We start from the raw sequence: 16,748 nt of genomic DNA, 5'->3' as shown, positions 1-16,748 counted from the left end.
GTCTAGTCTACACCACAGTGAAGGAGTCTTATCTCAATGATAACTTCATGTTAAATTGCCTCCATTTCTGAATGTCTGTGTCCAAACTCACGCTTATAAACTGGAGCAACACCGTCAAATGTCCGTCCAAAGTTCTGTTTTCACCCCAACAACGAACGCAGGTCAGTCTGTCACGACGCTCTCACACCGCTCCTCCTCCGGCTTCACCCGTCCTGCGTCACAAACTCGAACACCAAACTCTCGCGACAAGTGTCTCTCTCTCCCCACTGTCTCTCTTCTGTTTCTGTTCTCCTCTCTCTTTCCCTCCCGTCTCTCGTTGCCTCTCACTCTTCCCTCTCTCTCTCTCTCTCTCTCTCACTCTCTCACTCTCTCCTGCCCTCCATGTTTTCTGTCCTCCTCCTCTGTATCTCTCTCTCTATACATGACTGTCCTCTTCCTGTCTCTATCCCGTCTCTCCCCCTCATTCTCTTACTGTCTCCCCCCTTCTCTTGCCCACATTTTATCCACTGCATCTCTCCCTCCACCTTTTCTGTCCCTGTCCTCCACTGTATCTCTCTCCACATGCCTGTCCCAGTCCCAGTCTCCTCTCTCGCTTTCTGTCCCTGTCCCCCTCTGTCTCTACTCCTCATTCTCTCTCTGTCTCCCCCCTTCTCTTGCCCAATTTCTCTCACTGTATCGCTCCTTTCATCTTTTTCTGTCCCTGTCCTCCTCTGTATCTCTCCAAGTCTGTCCCCTCTCTCTCTCTCTCTCTATGTGTCTGTCCCCTTGCTCTCTGTGTGTGTCTGTCACCTCTCTGTGTCTGTCGCCTCCCTATCTCTCTCTGTCCCTGTTCCTCTCACTGTGTCACTCCCTCCATCCTTTTCTGTCCATGTCCTCCTCTGTATCTCTCTCCACATGTCTGTCGCCATCTCCTATCTCTCTATCGGTGTCTGCCCCCCCCCCCCCCCCTCTCTGCCTGTCCCGGTTTCTCTCTCTGTCTCCCTGCATTGTATCTCACATGCAGGTGGTTTGATGTGAGGTTGCTCTATATGTCTGTCCCCCTCTGTCTCTAGCCCTCATTCTCTTACTGTCTTCCCCCTTCTCTGTCTCACCCCATCTCTTGCCCAATTTTTCTCACTGTATCGCTCCTTTCATCTTTTTCTGTCCCTGTCCTCCTCTGTACCTCTGCAAGTCTGTCCCCTCTCTCTCTCTCTGTCCCCTCCCTCCCTCTCTCCCCCTCTCTCTCTCTCTCTGTCACTTCAGTCTATCTGCTGTGCCTCATGAGGCTCAAGTTCAAATGAAGTTCTTTCCCCACAGGAGCTGATATGAAAGTCTGTCCATAGAAATGAAGACATCTTATTCAGACTCTGGACTCATGTTTCATTTTTTAATTCACACATCATCAACTACAAAAATATATGGAAACATGGAAAACAATCCATTTAGTTTTCAGAAGCATTCTTTTCATTTTCTACTAAAAGCAGCAGGTAATTAACTCCTTATTGTCCAGAAAACAAACAGAATATAAGAAATGAAGCAAAGCAGATCACAAAGCAAAATGACAAATCAATGAGAATCACACACAAGAAATCAAGAACATGTGGAAAAGAGCAAACATGTTCTTTTAAATAAACACGTGACATCACCCGACTCTAAACTCAACTTCAGCTCCACTCCCTTTACTTTCTATGTGATTGCTTCCATTTGTAAGTGAAGGATCAAACCCAGTTAGTGGCATCAAAGCAGCGACTCTAAAGACAAGCTTGTCCTCATAAAGCTCATTTCAAACAGCTGTACAGACTGAAAATGTTATTTACACCATGACAGAGATTTCAACGGCTACACAATGACACACCCACATCCCAGAGGAGCTGAGCTCCATCTCCTGATTCAATTCATGCACATCTAACACCATCTGATTGGACTTGAGGACAGATTCCATAAGTTGGAGCGTTTGTATTCAGCAGGGTTTGTTGTCCATTAGAAGCAGCTGATTTCAGTTCAGCCTCCTCTTCTAATCTCACCTGGTCTCCTGTTCAAACAGACCAAGAGACGCACAAATAATGAACTTCTTGGCGATGACCTCATGCACTTTGTTTCCTTTCATTGACCTTTCAGGGCTAAAAGGTCACATTTAGCTGTGGAGTGATGTCACTTTATTTATTTGCTGCATCAGAATTACAATCAAACCCAAGGTCAATACTTGTGTCATGTTAATACTTTCTACATCTAAACTGTGCTTCCACCTGCAGAGACACTTGACGGCCCTGCAGCAGTTATGTTGCTCTCATTTAGTGCTCAGTTTACTTCTGGGCTGAGTTTCCATGGTGAAGTACTCACTGGGATCAGGTCGGGAGAGGAAGTTCACCTGATGAAGATGACGTGTTGCACTTGAACCAAAGGAAAAGTCAAACAGGTGATTGATTACTAATGTCTGACTTTCTGCCACGTTGATTAGAAGAACAAAGATCATCAATAACACAACAGCTAACAACAGCACAAGATACGGAGCATTAAAGATAAATACATTCTTCTATTGTTAAAGACTGAATACTTACTGCCGGCAGGTTCGAAACCTGAAAAACAGAGAAAATATGAATCATTAGGTCTGAATGTTAGGACGCACATGAAGCTCATGAAGTCCATCAAATATTGACATTTTATTATCTGAAGCACAACACAGAACTCAGTGTTTATGACAAGATATGAGCTTTAATACTAAACTGCTCCACATGGAGGTGAGCTGAGTCACCCAGGAGAAATGTCTTTATGAGGAAGAACAACGTCTGCGTCTCTCACCCTGATTCAGTCTTTTCCAGAAGTAGACTCCACCCAGGACCAGGACCAGGATCAGAACTGCAGCACCTAGAACAGCTCTTATGACCGGACCAACAGGGAACTCTGCAGGAGAACATGAGACCACAGCAGAACATTCACACTTTGTCTCTCAAAGTGGACCAGATGATGTCATCCACGTCAGTCAGCAACGTGTGTCTCACCTCCTTCCCCGTCTCCTCCTCCTCCACCCCGGCCCCGGTTGGTTCTGATCCTCTCTCGCTCCAGTTTGGTGACTGTGGGTTTCTGGGCTCCAGAGATCTTGAACACACACTCGTACTTCTCCCAGTCTGCAGGTGGGACTGATGAAAGGTTCAGGTGGACGCTTCTCTGGAAGGTTCCATCATGGTTGGGGAGGCTCACTCCAGGCTCCACCCCCTCATGAACCTCCTCTCCATCTCTCCTCCAGAACAGCATGATTCTGTTCGGGTAGAAACCTGAAGCGTGACAGGTGACTGGAGAAGAGGGAGACTTCTGGAGGAGAGACACTGAGGGGAAGACTGGAGAGAGAGAGAGAAGAGGGGGAGAGAGGGAGAAGGGAGAGAGAGAGGGAGAGAGAAAGGGAGAGAGAAGAGGGGGAGGGAGGGAGAAGGGAGAGAGAAGGGAGAGAGAGAGAGAAGGGAGAGAGAGAGAGAGAAGGGAGAGGGAAGAGAAGGGAGAGAGAGAGAAGGGAGAGAGAGCGAGAGAGAGAGAGAGAGAGAGAAAATCAGATGTGTCTAAGGTGTCAAACATCATAGTGTGTGGGGTGTGTGTGTGTGTCTCATAGCTTCTTGCTCTTTATCAAAGACTTTCTTCAATAACAATATTCATCAAAACACAGAGTCATGATATGAGAGTAAATGTTTCCATCAGGTCATGTGACTCTACCTGTTCTCTTCAGAGTGCTCTGCCCATAGGACACAAACTTCTTCAGCCAATCAGGACACAGCTGGGTGTAGAAGTTCTTCCAGTACGCTAACTGAGCTTTGTCTTTATCCAACTTCATCTTGGTGATGAAAGCTTGTTGTTTAGCAGCGACCCATGACAGAGACTGAAGGACAAAAGATATGAAGTCGTCTCCATCATAACCATACTGATCATAACCTTTAACCTCTCCAGTCTCATCGTCCCATTCACAGCCATACATCCTCTGGAGAATGTGAACACCTGAGAGAGAGAGAACCACAGTCACAGCTGATCTACGCTGCTGAAGCGCCTGTGGCTGTGAGCTGCAGGAACACACACTCACAAACACACACACCCTCACACAGCGTCTCAGTCTCACTAATGTGTGTGTTCAGTCTGAATGTGTGAGTGAAGAAAAGCTCCATATCAAACAAGTAAAGCTGTGTGAGTAAAACACACTGTGGATGGATGAAGCATGGAAGTGTGTGTGTGTGTGTGTGTGTGTGTTTACATGTGTGTTCTATTTACCATAAAACAGATTGAAACATTTTATCAGTAAACAGTGAAACATAAACAAACCTCCAGTTTGGTTGAAGCGCTGCTTTAATGTTTCTATGTTGTCTTTGAAGCCCTGCTGCTCATCCAACAGGACCTGAGTCTCCCTCTCCCAGTACTGAGGATCCTCTGCTGTGACTTTGTTCATCCAGTCCTGTTTGGGTTCTGCTCTCTGTGTGTTGCTGTCATAGTGAAACATCTCAACATCGTCAACGAAGCCAACAGACACAAACTCTGGGAACTTTGGGACTCCAGATGACGCAGTGTAGAAATACCGCAGAGTGTGATTCACTGAGAGAGAAACACACACACACACACACACACACACACACACACACACACACGGTTTAAACAAGGAATGTTATCATCGGTTACGATGAAAACACTCATGATTACATCCTCAACACCAAACAATGACAACACACACACACACACACACACGCACACACACACACACACACACACACACACACACACACACACACACACACACACACACTATTTTGTATCCTCCCCTCTCTCTGTGTTTCAGTGAAGTATTTGATAATGAGGGAAACATGAGAACATTAAACACTGAAGTTGGTTCTGTGTTCAGACGTGTCATTGATGCAGTCAAACACGTTTCAGCTCCGCTTCACATTTACAATCTAAACAGGAAGCTGAGTTTCATCTTCCTGTCAAACTGTTTTCTCTATTTAGTTTTCAAATGTTTCCCTCTGCTCACTTCATTTTGCTTCTCCTGCAGATGTTTGTTCTCCTTCGTTTGAAAGCCGGAGTTTCAAACTACAGACCAAAGTCCATCATCTGCAGGTTAGTGAGGAGAATTGATTGAAGTGATTTGAAGATTCCCCTTTTCTCTTTGAAGGCTCCATAACTGAGGCCCTGTGTGTCTCTGAGCTGCTTCATATCTACACACACACTCACGTCCTCTCAGATCCTCTTCTGCTGTCCTTCTGCCCCTTTGACCTCCATGGGGTCAAGAGCCTTCAGACCTTCTACAAGACCTTCTCCACACCCACTCTCTCTCTCTCTCTCCTCCTTTACCTCTCCTCTCCTAACACACCTTTTCAAACTGGCTCCTCTGCTCTGATCCTCCATCCCACCGGGTTTTCAAACCTACTTTGTTATTCACTGATTATTGTTCATTCTGTCGTCTTTGATTTCATGATAGTTTGATACATTGCTGCTTGGTTTTACCGTCCAGTAAGGTGCTTATAGATATATTATTATTATTATTACATTGTTATCTTTATTATAAATCTACTAACTGTCTCAGATGACGCAGAGAGATTTGATTCTATGTTGTCTGATAATTCATTCGATTCAATACACAAATACATTTTGACATTTAGAGGCGAATGTAGTGACATTTAAGTCAAACAGGCCGCAAACTACAACATTTAATAACTCCCGGAATATATTTTCACCTTTCCCACATCATCACGATTATTTGGCAGACGCTTTGATCCCAAGCGACTTACATTACATTACCACCCTTCGCAGAGGGGGGAGCAATTGAGGGTCGGTGCCTTGCTCAGGGGCACCTCGGCAGGGACTCGATCCGGCGACCCTCCGGTTCCCAAGCAGAAGCTCTACACACTGAGCTACTGCCTCACATCCCATGTACTTCTTCCAACAACTCAACAAAAGCCTATAAGACATTGATCACTTATCGAGTAACACAGATACGTTTCTTTACGCAGCAGATGAATATGTTTTAATTCATTCTCAAGCATACGAAAATTGAGACAATGAGGTTAAAAGCAGTTTCCTTTCATTTGAGAATATTTAAAAACCTAAATTCCTGAAACAAACAGAACCAATGTGGTATGTAAACATAGAAAACGCTCTAAACATGTCTGATCCTTTCAAATGAAGCGAACAGAAACATGAAGCTCACCAGCCGCCGCGCTGTGGATTAGCAGGAGAAGCACAACGACACAAAGCTTCATCTTCAGCTCAGGAGTCCAAACCTTCCACCGAGTTTAAGAGGATCAACAGTGAGGCTCGGAGCAGCGGCGAGGGTTCAGCTCCGTCTGAGCCAATGAGAAATTCAGATAGAACGTGACGTCACTTGTAGCTAGGAAGACATTTTCTGTGGAGGTTTTGACAAAGTGAAAGTAAGATTCGCTCGTTTCCGCCATTAAAAAGTGAACACAGACGTTCGCCACATTAAAAGTACACAAGCATGAATGAAGGTAAATTGTCAGAACAAACCCAGCTGGAATGTTATCCTCATTTACTTACAGTTACACACATTATAATGTCTATTTCAGAGGTAAACACAAACAAAACTCACTTTAACAACAAGCGGAACGCCCTAGTCTAGTCTACACCACACGGAAGGAGTCTTATCTCAATGATAACTTCATGTTAAATTGCCTCCATTTCTGAATGTCTGTGTCCAAACTCACGCTTATAAACTGGAGCAACACCGTCAAAAGTCCGTCCAAAGTTCTGTTTTGAACACCAAAGTCTGGCTCTCTGTGCCTCTCACCCTTCTCTCTCTTCTCTCTCTCTCTCTCTCTCTCTCTCACTGTCTGTGCCCTCTGTTTTCTGTCCTCCTCCTCTGTATCCCTCTCTCTCTCTATATGCCTGTCCTTTTTCTGTCTCTATCCTGTCTCTCCCCCTCATTCTCTTGCTGTCTCCCCCTTCTCTTGCCCACTTTTCTCACTGTATCGCTCCCTCCATCTTTTTCTGTCTATGGCCCCCATCTTCTCCCTCTCTCTGTCTCCCTGCATTGTAGCTCACAGGCAGGTGGCAGTGATGGTTTGATGTGAGGTTGCTCTATATGTCTGTCCCCCTCTGTCTCTAGCCCTCATTCTCTTACTGTCTTCCCCCTTCTCTGTCTCCCCCCTTCTCTTGCCCAATTTCTCTCAATGTATCGCTCCTTTCATCTTTTTCTGTCCCTGTCCTCCTCTGTACCTCTGCAAGTCTGTCCCCTCTCTCTCTCTCTGTCCCCTCCCTCCCTCTCTCCCCCTCTCTCTCTCTCTCTGTCACTTCAGTCTATCTGCTGTGCCTCATGAGGCTCAAGTTCAAATGAAGTTCTTTCCCCACAGGAGCTGATATGAAAGTCTGTCCATAGAAATGAAGACATCTTATTCAGACTCTGGACTCATGTTTCATTTTTTAATTCACACATCATCAACTACAAAAATATATGGAAACATGGAAAACAATCCATTTAGTTTTCAGAAGCATTCTTTTCATTTTCTACTAAAAGCAGCAGGTAATTAACTCCTTATTGTCCAGAAAACAAACAGAATATAAGAAATGAAGCAAAGCAGATCACAAAGCAAAATGACAAATCAATGAGAATCACACACAAGAAATCAAGAACATGTGGAAAAGAGCAAACATGTTCTTTTAAATAAACACGTGACATCACCCGACTCTAAACTCAACTTCAGCTCCACTCCCTTTACTTTCTATGTGATTGCTTCCATTTGTAAGTGAAGGATCAAACCCAGTTAGTGGCATCAAAGCAGCGACTCTAAAGACAAGCTTGTCCTCATAAAGCTCATTTCAAACAGCTGTACAGACTGAAAATGTTATTTACACCATGACAGAGATTTCAACGGCTACACAATGACACACCCACATCCCAGAGGAGCTGAGCTCCATCTCCTGATTCAATTCATGCACATCTAACACCATCTGATTGGACTTGAGGACAGATTCCATAAGTTGGAGCGTTTGTATTCAGCAGGGTTTGTTGTCCATTAGAAGCAGCTGATTTCAGTTCAGCCTCCTCTTCTAATCTCACCTGGTCTCCTGTTCAAACAGACCAAGAGACGCACAAATAATGAACTTGTTGGCGATGACCTCATGCACTTTGTTTCCTTTCATTGACCTTTCAGGGCTAAAAGGTCACATTTAGCTGTGGAGTGATGTCACTTTATTTATTTGCTGCATCAGAATTACAATCAAACCCAAGGTCAATACTTGTGTCATGTTAATACTTCCTACATCTGAACCAGTGCTTCTCAAATAGGGGGGCGTGGTGAAACGCCAGGGGGGGCGCGTGTGACCCCGGGGAACATGCACGGCAAAACTACCGTTTGCATGTTTTCATTGCAGTGGTGCTTTCACGTCTACATGTACTGCACCATTTACTCTCATTATTAGAGCATGCAGGGAGTATTAGCTCCTCTGCTGTGGTGTGGGTTGTTTTTGGCGCACACACACACACACACCACAGAGCTGAAGATATGAAGCACCGAGCATCCGCACACACACACACCACAGAGCCGGAGCCAGCACAGAAGACACAGTGGAAAAATACTAAACAGGGATGAAAAGAAAGGCAGAGAGAGACGGAGATAATGAGACGGACAAAAGTCTCACGAAAGCTAAGAGGAGGAAATATGTGGAAGCAGATGTAGCGCCTGGCTTCACTGTGACAACGGTGGGAGACGAGGACAGACCGGTGTGTTTACTGTGTCTACAAATGTTGGCAGCGGACAGCATGAAGCCAAATAAATGAAGGCGTCACTTAAACACATCACAGCCCAACCACGCTGATAAGCCGAGCCGAGTTTCTTCAGCCAAAACGTGCCGGTGAAAGATAAACCCCTCCCTCCAGTCACAGACAGGATCAGCTCTTTCACTCTAAAGCAGTATCCACTCTTAGGGCAGAGGGCTGTGGGCTTTCTTCAAAGTACAGATCCCAGCTAAACATTGAGCAGGAGCTGAGAGTTGCAGTCTTATGCTTCAAACCCCGCTTTGAAAAGTTGTGCAGTGCAAAACGTGTCTGGCTCATTGTAGCCATTAATCCTGACTTCATCATTTTGTTTAAAGAAAAACAGCACAATTTGTTTTATTCATGTTTGTTTTGTAAGTGAAAGTGTTGAACATGTTTTGCTCCTGAGGTCATGGTGCTGATCAATTTAATTTATTATTATTTATTCATTTTATTTAAGTTTATTTTTCACTATCAAATGGCTCAATTAGTTGGTTGAATAATGTTTGGTATAGTTTAGTAAAATAGTTTACACACGGATTTGATTTAGTTGAAATGAAGGCAAATTGATTGAACTTTAAATCTTTCCTGGTTTACAATAAAAAAACAAGGTTAATAAAGTTATTCTTTGTTGTAAGTGGATCTATTTCTTTCTTTTTTCTTTTTTTATCTTTCCTTAACGTTAATAGGGATACGATGTTATGCAGAGGTGGACTTGTAACAATTTTATAGACAAACTATACTATTTATCGTGGTGGCGGAGGGTGGGGGGGCGCAAAATGTTTTCTTCTTCCTAGGGGGGCTCGACAGAAAACCATTGAGAAGCACTGATCTACACTGTGTTTCCACCTGCAGAGACACTTGACGGCCCTGCAGCAGTTATGTTGCTCTCATTTAGTGCTCAGTTTACTTCTGGGCTGAGTTTCCATGGTGAAGTACTCACTGGGATCAGGTCGGAAGAGGAAGTCCACCTGATGAAGATGACGTGTCAGAAGCTACGGAAACAAAGCAAAGCACTTGAACCGAAGGAAAAGTCAAACAGGTGATTGATTACTTATGTCTGACTTTCTGCCACGTTGATTAGAAGAACAAAGATCATCAATAACACAACAGCTAACAACAGCACAAGATACGGAGCATTAAAGATAAATACATTCTTCTATTGTTAAAGACTGAATACTTACTGCTGGCACGTTTGAAACCTGAAAAACAGAGAAAATATGAATCATTAGGTCTGAATGTTAGGACGCACATGAAGCTCATGAAGTCCATCAAATATTGACATTTTATTATCTGAAGCACAACACAGAACTCAGTGTTTATGACAAGATATGAGCTTTAATACTAAACTGCTCCACATGGAGGTGAGCTGAGTCACCCAGGAGAAATGTCTTTATGAGGAAGAAGAGCGTCTGTGTCTCTCACCCTGATTCTGTCTTTTCCTGAAGTAGACTGCGACCAGGACCAGGACCAGGACCAGGATCAGAACTGCAGCACCTAGAACAGCTCCAATGACCGGACCAACAGGGAACTCTGCAGGAGAACATGAGACCACAGCAGAACATTCACACTTTGTCTCTCAAAGTGGACCAGATGATGTCATCCACGTCAGTCAGGAACGTGTGTCTCACCTCCTTCCCCGTCTCCTCCTCCTCCACCCCGGCCCCGGTTGGTTCTGATCCTCTCTCGCTCCAGTTTGGTGACTGTGGGTTCCTGGGCTCCAGAGATCTTGAACACACACTCGTACTTCTCCCAGTCTGCAGGTGGGACTGATGAAAGGTCCAGGTGGACGCTTCTCTGGAAGGTTCCATCATGGTTGGGGAGGCTCACTCCAGGCTCCACCCCCTCATGAACCTCCTCTCCATCTCTCCTCCAGAACAGCATGATTCTGTTCGGGTAGAAACCTGAAGCGTGACAGGTGACTGGAGAGGAGGGAGACTTCTGGAGGAGAGACACTGAGGGGAAGACTGGAGAGAGAGAGAGAAGAGGGGGAGAGAGGGAGAAGGGAGAGAGAGAGGGAGAGAGAGAGGGAGGGAAAAGGGAGGGAGAGAGAGAGAGAAGAGGGGGAGAGAGAGGGAAAAAGAGGGAGAAAGAAAAAGAGAGATGAGAAAGACAAGGATCAACAAAAGAAAGAAAGAGGTAGGAGATAGGAAAGAGTGAAAACAGACGAGGAGAAGAAAGAGAAGAGGAAGAAAAAAAACCAGAGGAAAGAGAAGAAAAGAGAACGAAAGGAGAGAGAGAGAATCAGATGTGTGTAAGGTGAAAAACATCAAAGTATGTGTGTGTGTGTGTGTGTGTGTGTGTGTGTGTGTGTGTGTCTCATAGCTTCTTGCTCTTTATCAAAGACTTTCTTCAATAACAATATTCATCTAAACACAGAGTCATGATATGAGAGTAAATGTTTCCATCAGGTCATGTGACTCTACCTGTTCTCTTCAGAGTGCTCTGCCCATAGGACAGATACTTCTTCAGCCAATCAGGACACTGCTGGGTGTAGAAGTTCTTCCAGCGCGCTAACTCAGCTTTGTCTTTATCCAACTTCATCTTGGAGATGAAAGCTTGTTGTTTAGCAGCGACCCATGACAGAGACTTAAGGTCAAAAGATATGAAGTCGTCTCCATCATAACCATACTGATCATAACCTTTAACCTCTCCAGTCTCATCGTCCCATTCACAGCCATACATCCTCTGGAAAATGTGAACACCTGAGAGAGAGAGAGAGAGAGAGAGAGAGAGAGAGAGAGAGAGAGAGAGACAGAGAGAGAGAGAGAGAGGGGGGGAGGGGGGAGAGAGAGAGGGAGGGGAGAGAGAGAGAGAGATGGAGGGAGGGGGAGGGAGAGCGAGAGAGAGAGAGAGAGAGAGAGAGAGAGGGGGGAGAGAGAGAGAGAGAAAGGGAGGGGGGAGAGAGAGAGGGAGGGGGAGAGAGAGAGAAAGAGAGGAGGGGAGGGAGCGAGAGAGAGAGAGAGTGAGAGAGAGAGGGGGGGAGAGAGAGAGAGAGAGAGAGAGAGGGGGGAGGGGGGAGAGAGAGAGGGAGGGGAGAGAGAGAGAGAGAGGGAGGGGGAGAGAGAGAGAGAGAGAGAGGGGGAGAGAGAGAGAGAGAGGGAGGGGAGAGAGAGAGAGATGGAGGGGGAGGGAGAGAGAGAGAGAGAGGGAGAGAGAGAGGGGGGAGAGAGAGAGAGAGAAAGGGAGGGGGGAGAGAGAGAGGGAGGGGGAGAGAGAGGGGGGAGAGAGAGAGAGAGAAAGGGAGGGGGGAGAGAGAGAGGAAGGGGAGAGAGAGAGAGAGAGAGGGGAGGAGAGAGAGAGAGAGAGAGAGAGGGAGGGGAGAGAGAGAGAGAGAGAGAAAGGGAGGGGGGCGAGAGAGAGAGGGGAGGAGAGAGAGAGAGAGAGAGAGAGAGAGAGGGGGGGAGAGAGAGAGAGAGAAAGGGAGGGGGGAGAGAGGGAGGGGGAGAGAGAGAGAAAGAGAGGGAGGGGAGGGAGCGAGAGGGAGAGAGAGAGAGAGAGGGGGGGGAGAGAGAGAGAGATAGGGAGGGGGAGAGAGAGAGGAGGGAGGAGGGGGGAGGGAGAGAGAGAGAGAGAGAGAGAGGGGGGGGAGAGAGAGAGAGAGAGGAGGGGGGAGAGAGAGAGAGAGAGAGATAAAGTCAACCACAGTCACAGCTGATAACACAAACACTCACTCATTGACACACACACACACACACACACACTGCCTCCACACAGAGCAACACACACACAGCTGATCTACACTGCTGAAGTTCCTGTGGCTGTGAGCTGCAGGAACACACACACACACACACACACACACACCATCACACAGCAGTCTCACTAATGTGTGTGTTCAGTCTGAGTGTGTGAGTGAAGAAAAGCTCCATATCAAACAAGTAAAGCTGTGTGAGTAAAACACACTGTGGATGAAGCATGGAAGTGTGTGTGTGTGTGTGTGTGTACATGTGTGTGTGTTCTATTTACCATAAAACAGTTTGAAACATTTTATCAGTAAACAGTGAAACATAAACAAACCTCCAGTTTGGTTGAAGCGCTGCTTTACTGTTTCTATGTTGCCTTTGTTGACCTGCTGGGCTCCCAACAGGTTCTGAGTGTTCCTCTCCCAGTACTGAGGATCCTCTGCTGTGACTTTGTTCATCCAGTCCTGTTTGGGTTCTGCTCTCTGTGTGTTGCTGTCATAGTGATCAGTCAGAACATCGTCAAGGTAACCAACAAACACAAACTCTGGGAAGTTTGGGACTCCGGACGAAGCAGTGTAGAAATTTCTCGACGTGTGAAGCACTGAGAGAGAAACACACACACACACACACACACACACACACACACACACACACACACACAGCCGGTTTAAACAAGGAACGTTATCATGTGTTACAATAAAAACACTCATGATTACATCCTCAACACCAAGCAATGACAACACACACTCACACACACACTTTTGTATCCTCCCCTCTCTCTGTGTTTCAGTGAAGTATTTGATAATGAGGGAAACATGAGAACATTAAACACTGAAGTTGGTTCTGTGTTCAGACGTGTCATTGATGCAGTCAAACACGTTTCAGCTCCGCTTCACATTTACAATCTAAACAGGAAGCTGAGTTTCATCTTCCTGTCAAACTGTTTTCTCTATTTAGTTTTCAAATGTTTCCCTCTGCTCACTTCATTTTGCTTCTCCTGCAGATGTTTGTTCTCCTTCGTTTGAAAGCCGGAGTTTCAAACTACAGACCAAAGTCCATCATCTGCAGGTTAGTGAGGAGAATTGATTGAAGTGATTTGAAGAGTCCCCTTTTCTCTTTGAAGGCTCCATAACTGAGGCCCTGTGTGTCTCTGAGCTGCTTCATATCTACACACACACTCACGTCCTCTCAGATCCTCTTCTGCCCCTTTGACCTCCATGGGGTCAAGAGCCTTCAGACCTTCTACAAGACCTTCTCCACACTCTCTCTCTCCACCTTTACATCTCCTCTCCTAACACACCTTTTCAAACTGGCTCCTCTGCTCTGATCCTCCATCTCACCGGGTTTTCAAACCTACTTTGTTATTCACTTATTATTGTTCATTCTGTCTTCTTTGATTTCATGATAGTTTGATACATTGCTGCTTGGTTTTACTGTCCTGTACGGTGCTTATAGATAGAATGCATTATTATTATTATCATCATTATTATTATTATTATTATTATTATATTGTTATCTTTATTATAAATCTACTAACTGTCAGTGTGATAAACTGAATCCTGCTGAGCTGCAACAAACTGAGCTGGAGGTTTAGGTTTCATGAACATGTAGGACCACAGCGCCCTCCAGTGGACATTCATGAGATGGACAATAAACTCCAGAGCTGCGCTTTATGTCAGATGACGCAGAGAGATTTGATTCTATGTTGTCTGATAATTCATTCGATTCAATACACAAATACATTTTGACGTTTAGAGGCGAATGTAGTGACATTTAAGTCAAACACGCCGCAAACTACAACATTTAATAACTCCCGGAATATATTTAAACTTTTCCCACATCGCCACTAAAGGGTTTTCAAGATCAATCTATGACGTAATGCTTACAACAATTCAACAAAAGCCTATAAGACATTGATCACTTATCGAGTAACACGGATAAGTTTCTATACGCAATAGATGAATGTTTTAATTTACACTAAATCGTTAGAAAATGGAGATAATGAGGTTAAATGCAGTTTCCTTTCATTTGAAAATATTTAAAAACCTTCCTGAAACAAGTTCCTGAAACAAACAGAACCAATGTGGTATATAAACATAAAAAAAAGCTCTAAACATGTCTGATCCTTTCAAATGAAGCGAACAGAAACATGAAGCTCACCAGCCGCCGAGCTGTGGATTAGCAGGAGAAGCACAACGACACAAAGCTTCATCTTCAGCTCAGGAGTCCAAACCTTCCACCGAGTTTAAGAGGATCAAAAGTGAAGCTGAGACGAGCACAGACACCGAGTGAAGCTCTGCACCGTCAGCGGGAGACTGAGGAAGAACCGGAGCAGCGGCGAGGGTTCAGCTCCGTCTGAGCCAATGAGAAATTCAAAAAAGGCGTGACGTCATTGTAGCTAGGAAGACATTTTCTGTGGAGGTTATGAATGAAAGTGAAAGTATGATTCGCTCGTTTCTGCCGTTAAAAAGAGAACACAGACGTTCGCCACATTAAATGTACACAAGCATGAATGAAGGTAAATTGTCAGAACAAACCCAACTGGAATGTTATCCTCATTTACTTACAGTTGTACACATTATAATGTCTATTTCAGAGGTAAACACAAACAAAACTCACTGAAGGAGTCTTATCTCAATGATAACTTCATGTTAAATTGCCTCCATTTCTGAATGTCTGTGTCCAAACTCACGCTTATAAACTGGAGCAACACCGTCAAATGTCCGCCCAAAGTTCTGTTCTGACCCCAACAATGAACGCAGCTCAGTCTGTCACGACGCTCTGACACCGCTCCTCCTCCGGTTACCTTCACGCGCTTTCCGCGTCACCCGTCCTGCGTTAAAAACTCTCGAACAACAAACTCTCGCGACAAATGTCTCTCTCTCCCCACTGTCTCTCTTCTGTTTCTGTTCTCCTCTCTTTCCCTCCTGTCTCTCGTTGCCTCTCACCCTTCTCTCTCTCTCTCGTGCCCTCCATGTTTTCTGTCCATGTCCTCCTCTGTATCTCTCTCCACATGTCTGTCCCCATCTCCACCCCCCCCCCCCCCTCTGTCTGTCCCTGTTTCTCTCACTGTCTCCCTGCATTGTAGCCCTCTGTAGAGAGAGAGAGAGAGAGAGAGAGAGAGAGAGCGAGAGCGAGAGAGAGATGCAGTAAATCACAGTCACAGCTGATAACACACACACACACTCATTGACGCACACACACTGATACACACACTGCCTCCACACAGAGCAACACACACAGCTGATCTACGCTGCTGAAGCTCCTGTGGCTGTGAGCTGCGGGAACACACAGTGGACACTAACTGCACTCGTCCCTTTGAGGCTTTGTTCTGTTTGTGTGCATCACTGGCGTCTCACAGGTCAACGTGTCAAATCCCCTCTTTGCCTTTACTAAGGGGCAACAACACATCAACCGTGTGTGTATGAACAGCAACGGTCTGATAACGATTTAGTTTAATCTATTATTAACCTGCACTTCAGAATAATGTTTCACTCCAATCCAATTGAACATGTTCTGAATTGTATAATCAAATAAAACAGTTTTGTATATATTTGTATTGTTTATAGCCCTCGCCTGTATGTTTGCTCCTTTAGCTTTGTTACATCTGTGATATTTGTAGTGATGCAAGCGCAGAAAGGAGCTTTTATTCATCGTGTTTATTCTCCTGGTTAACATCAGAACATATCGCACCTAATCTCCTCATTTTGCACTCTATTGTCCCCTCTCTTCCATTCCAGGCCACACCGGATTTGTTGCTTGAAGCCTCTAAGCAACAGACGCAGCACAGGACAGGTAACTCACTCAGACCAAAGTCTAGTTGTCATGGTGATCCACGCCCATCCACGTTCCACTTCCTCAGGAATGTGGAATCTGGACGTTCACCGTGTGGAGAAACACAGAGAGAGAAATAAAGGAATGACCTAGAATAAATATTTGCCACTAAAAGGTATCGATAGCTGAGACGTGTGGTTGTTGGGACAGAGAACACGTCAGTCGTCACCGTGTGTCTGAGGGACTTCCTGTCCACACAAACAAGTCAAGTCAAGTTTATTTGTGTAGTCACATCCAGCTCTGAAGGGCCACAGCTCAGGCGGTTGCTATGGTGTACAGGATGGTTGCTATAGTAGTTGTGAGGGTGGTTGCTTTGGAGGTTTGAATGTTTCTCTAAAGTAGTTCAACGGCATTTTGAAGGGGAACATTGCACGAGGAAATGGAACAGAATCAGAATTTACAGTGTGAAGAGTCGAGGTGTTCAGAATCACACACGTCTCTAAGACGGCTTTCTTCTACTGCCATGATCTGGAATGCTGTGTAACTGGAGTACTGGCCTGCCATGTTGATGACAT

The 16,748-nt window shown here is 45.3% G+C and overlaps 3 protein-coding genes across 10 annotated transcripts in view; all 3 read right to left on the bottom strand.

The window, feature by feature from the left end:
- The window catches only part of LOC143016943 (major histocompatibility complex class I-related protein 1-like), a 7,524-nt gene extending 7,203 nt beyond the window's left edge, over positions 1 to 321 (bottom strand). The window contains exon 1 of one of the 2 annotated variants that reach the window (XM_076171537.1): positions 92 to 321. The gene's annotated coding sequence lies outside the window, so the exon portion shown is untranslated. The remainder of the gene's footprint in view (positions 1 to 91) is intronic. The other variant, XM_076171536.1, reaches the window with a different exon arrangement.
- A 1,031-nt stretch (positions 322 to 1,352) lies between these two features.
- LOC143016944 (major histocompatibility complex class I-related protein 1-like) lies at positions 1,353 to 6,980 on the bottom strand. 4 transcript variants are annotated; one of them, XR_012965570.1, is made up of 9 exons: positions 6,669 to 6,977; positions 6,155 to 6,290; positions 4,279 to 4,545; positions 3,682 to 3,960; positions 2,979 to 3,314; positions 2,779 to 2,880; positions 2,538 to 2,555; positions 2,226 to 2,369; positions 1,353 to 2,011 (listed from the first exon to the last, which is right to left on the bottom strand). XR_012965570.1 is itself a non-coding variant. In XM_076171539.1 (9 exons), exons 2-8 carry the CDS (start codon positions 6,204 to 6,206, stop codon positions 2,344 to 2,346), a joined length of 1,053 nt encoding a protein of 350 aa, XP_076027654.1. In that variant the 5' UTR covers positions 6,207 to 6,290; positions 6,669 to 6,980; the 3' UTR covers positions 1,353 to 2,011; positions 2,320 to 2,343. The 4 variants fall into 4 exon arrangements, 2 of the variants coding, with proteins under 2 accessions (XP_076027654.1, XP_076027653.1); XR_012965571.1 differs by having other exon boundaries at positions 2,287 to 2,369; XM_076171539.1 differs by having other exon boundaries at positions 2,320 to 2,369; positions 3,006 to 3,314; positions 6,669 to 6,980.
- A 389-nt stretch (positions 6,981 to 7,369) lies between these two features.
- Positions 7,370 to 15,239, bottom strand: LOC143016942 (major histocompatibility complex class I-related protein 1-like). Of its 4 annotated transcripts, none has more exons than XM_076171532.1 (9): positions 15,092 to 15,239; positions 14,560 to 14,754; positions 12,734 to 13,000; positions 11,143 to 11,421; positions 10,348 to 10,683; positions 10,142 to 10,249; positions 9,901 to 9,918; positions 9,627 to 9,711; positions 7,370 to 8,028 (listed from the first exon to the last, which is right to left on the bottom strand). In XM_076171532.1, the coding sequence occupies exons 2-8, from the start codon at positions 14,609 to 14,611 to the stop codon at positions 9,665 to 9,667; spliced, it is 1,107 nt and encodes a 368-aa protein (XP_076027647.1). In that variant the 5' UTR covers positions 14,612 to 14,754; positions 15,092 to 15,239; the 3' UTR covers positions 7,370 to 8,028; positions 9,627 to 9,664. The 4 variants fall into 4 exon arrangements, with proteins under 4 accessions (XP_076027647.1, XP_076027648.1, XP_076027650.1 ...); XM_076171533.1 differs by having other exon boundaries at positions 7,370 to 8,134; positions 9,660 to 9,711; XM_076171535.1 differs by having other exon boundaries at positions 9,660 to 9,711; positions 10,375 to 10,683.
- Between the last annotated feature and the right edge of the window lie 1,509 nt (positions 15,240 to 16,748).

This window comes from Genypterus blacodes, unplaced genomic scaffold, assembly GCF_046128005.1.
Source record: "Genypterus blacodes isolate CSIRO-AG114 ecotype Tasmania unplaced genomic scaffold, CSIRO-AGI_Gbla_v1 ptg000258l_1, whole genome shotgun sequence".
Lineage (NCBI taxonomy): Eukaryota > Metazoa > Chordata > Actinopteri > Ophidiiformes > Ophidiidae > Genypterus > Genypterus blacodes.
The sequence above is the reverse complement of the archived record's forward strand: the minus strand, read 5'-3'. Positions and strand labels throughout refer to the sequence as shown.

Bases quoted from the DNA above. Each gene is read 5' to 3' on its own strand.
- LOC143016944 (XM_076171538.1), bottom strand. From the start codon at position 6,206: ATGAAGCTTTGTGTCGTTGTGCTTCTCCTGCTAATCCACAGCGCGGCG. The intron at 4,546-6,154 runs GTGAGCTTCATG...TTTCTCTCTCAG, and splicing joins AATCCACAGCGCGGCGGCTG to TGAATCACACTCTGCGGTAT. The intron at 3,961-4,278 runs GTTTGTTTATGT...TCTCTCTCTCAG, and splicing joins GCGCTTCAACCAAACTGGAG to GTGTTCACATTCTCCAGAGG.
- LOC143016942 (XM_076171532.1), bottom strand. From the start codon at position 14,611: ATGAAGCTTTGTGTCGTTGTGCTTCTCCTGCTAATCCACAGCTCGGCG. The intron at 11,422-12,733 runs GTTTGTTTATGT...TCTCTCTCTCAG, and splicing joins GCGCTTCAACCAAACTGGAG to GTGTTCACATTTTCCAGAGG. The intron at 10,684-11,142 runs GTAGAGTCACAT...CTCTCTCTCCAG, and splicing joins GAGCACTCTGAAGAGAACAG to TCTTCCCCTCAGTGTCTCTC.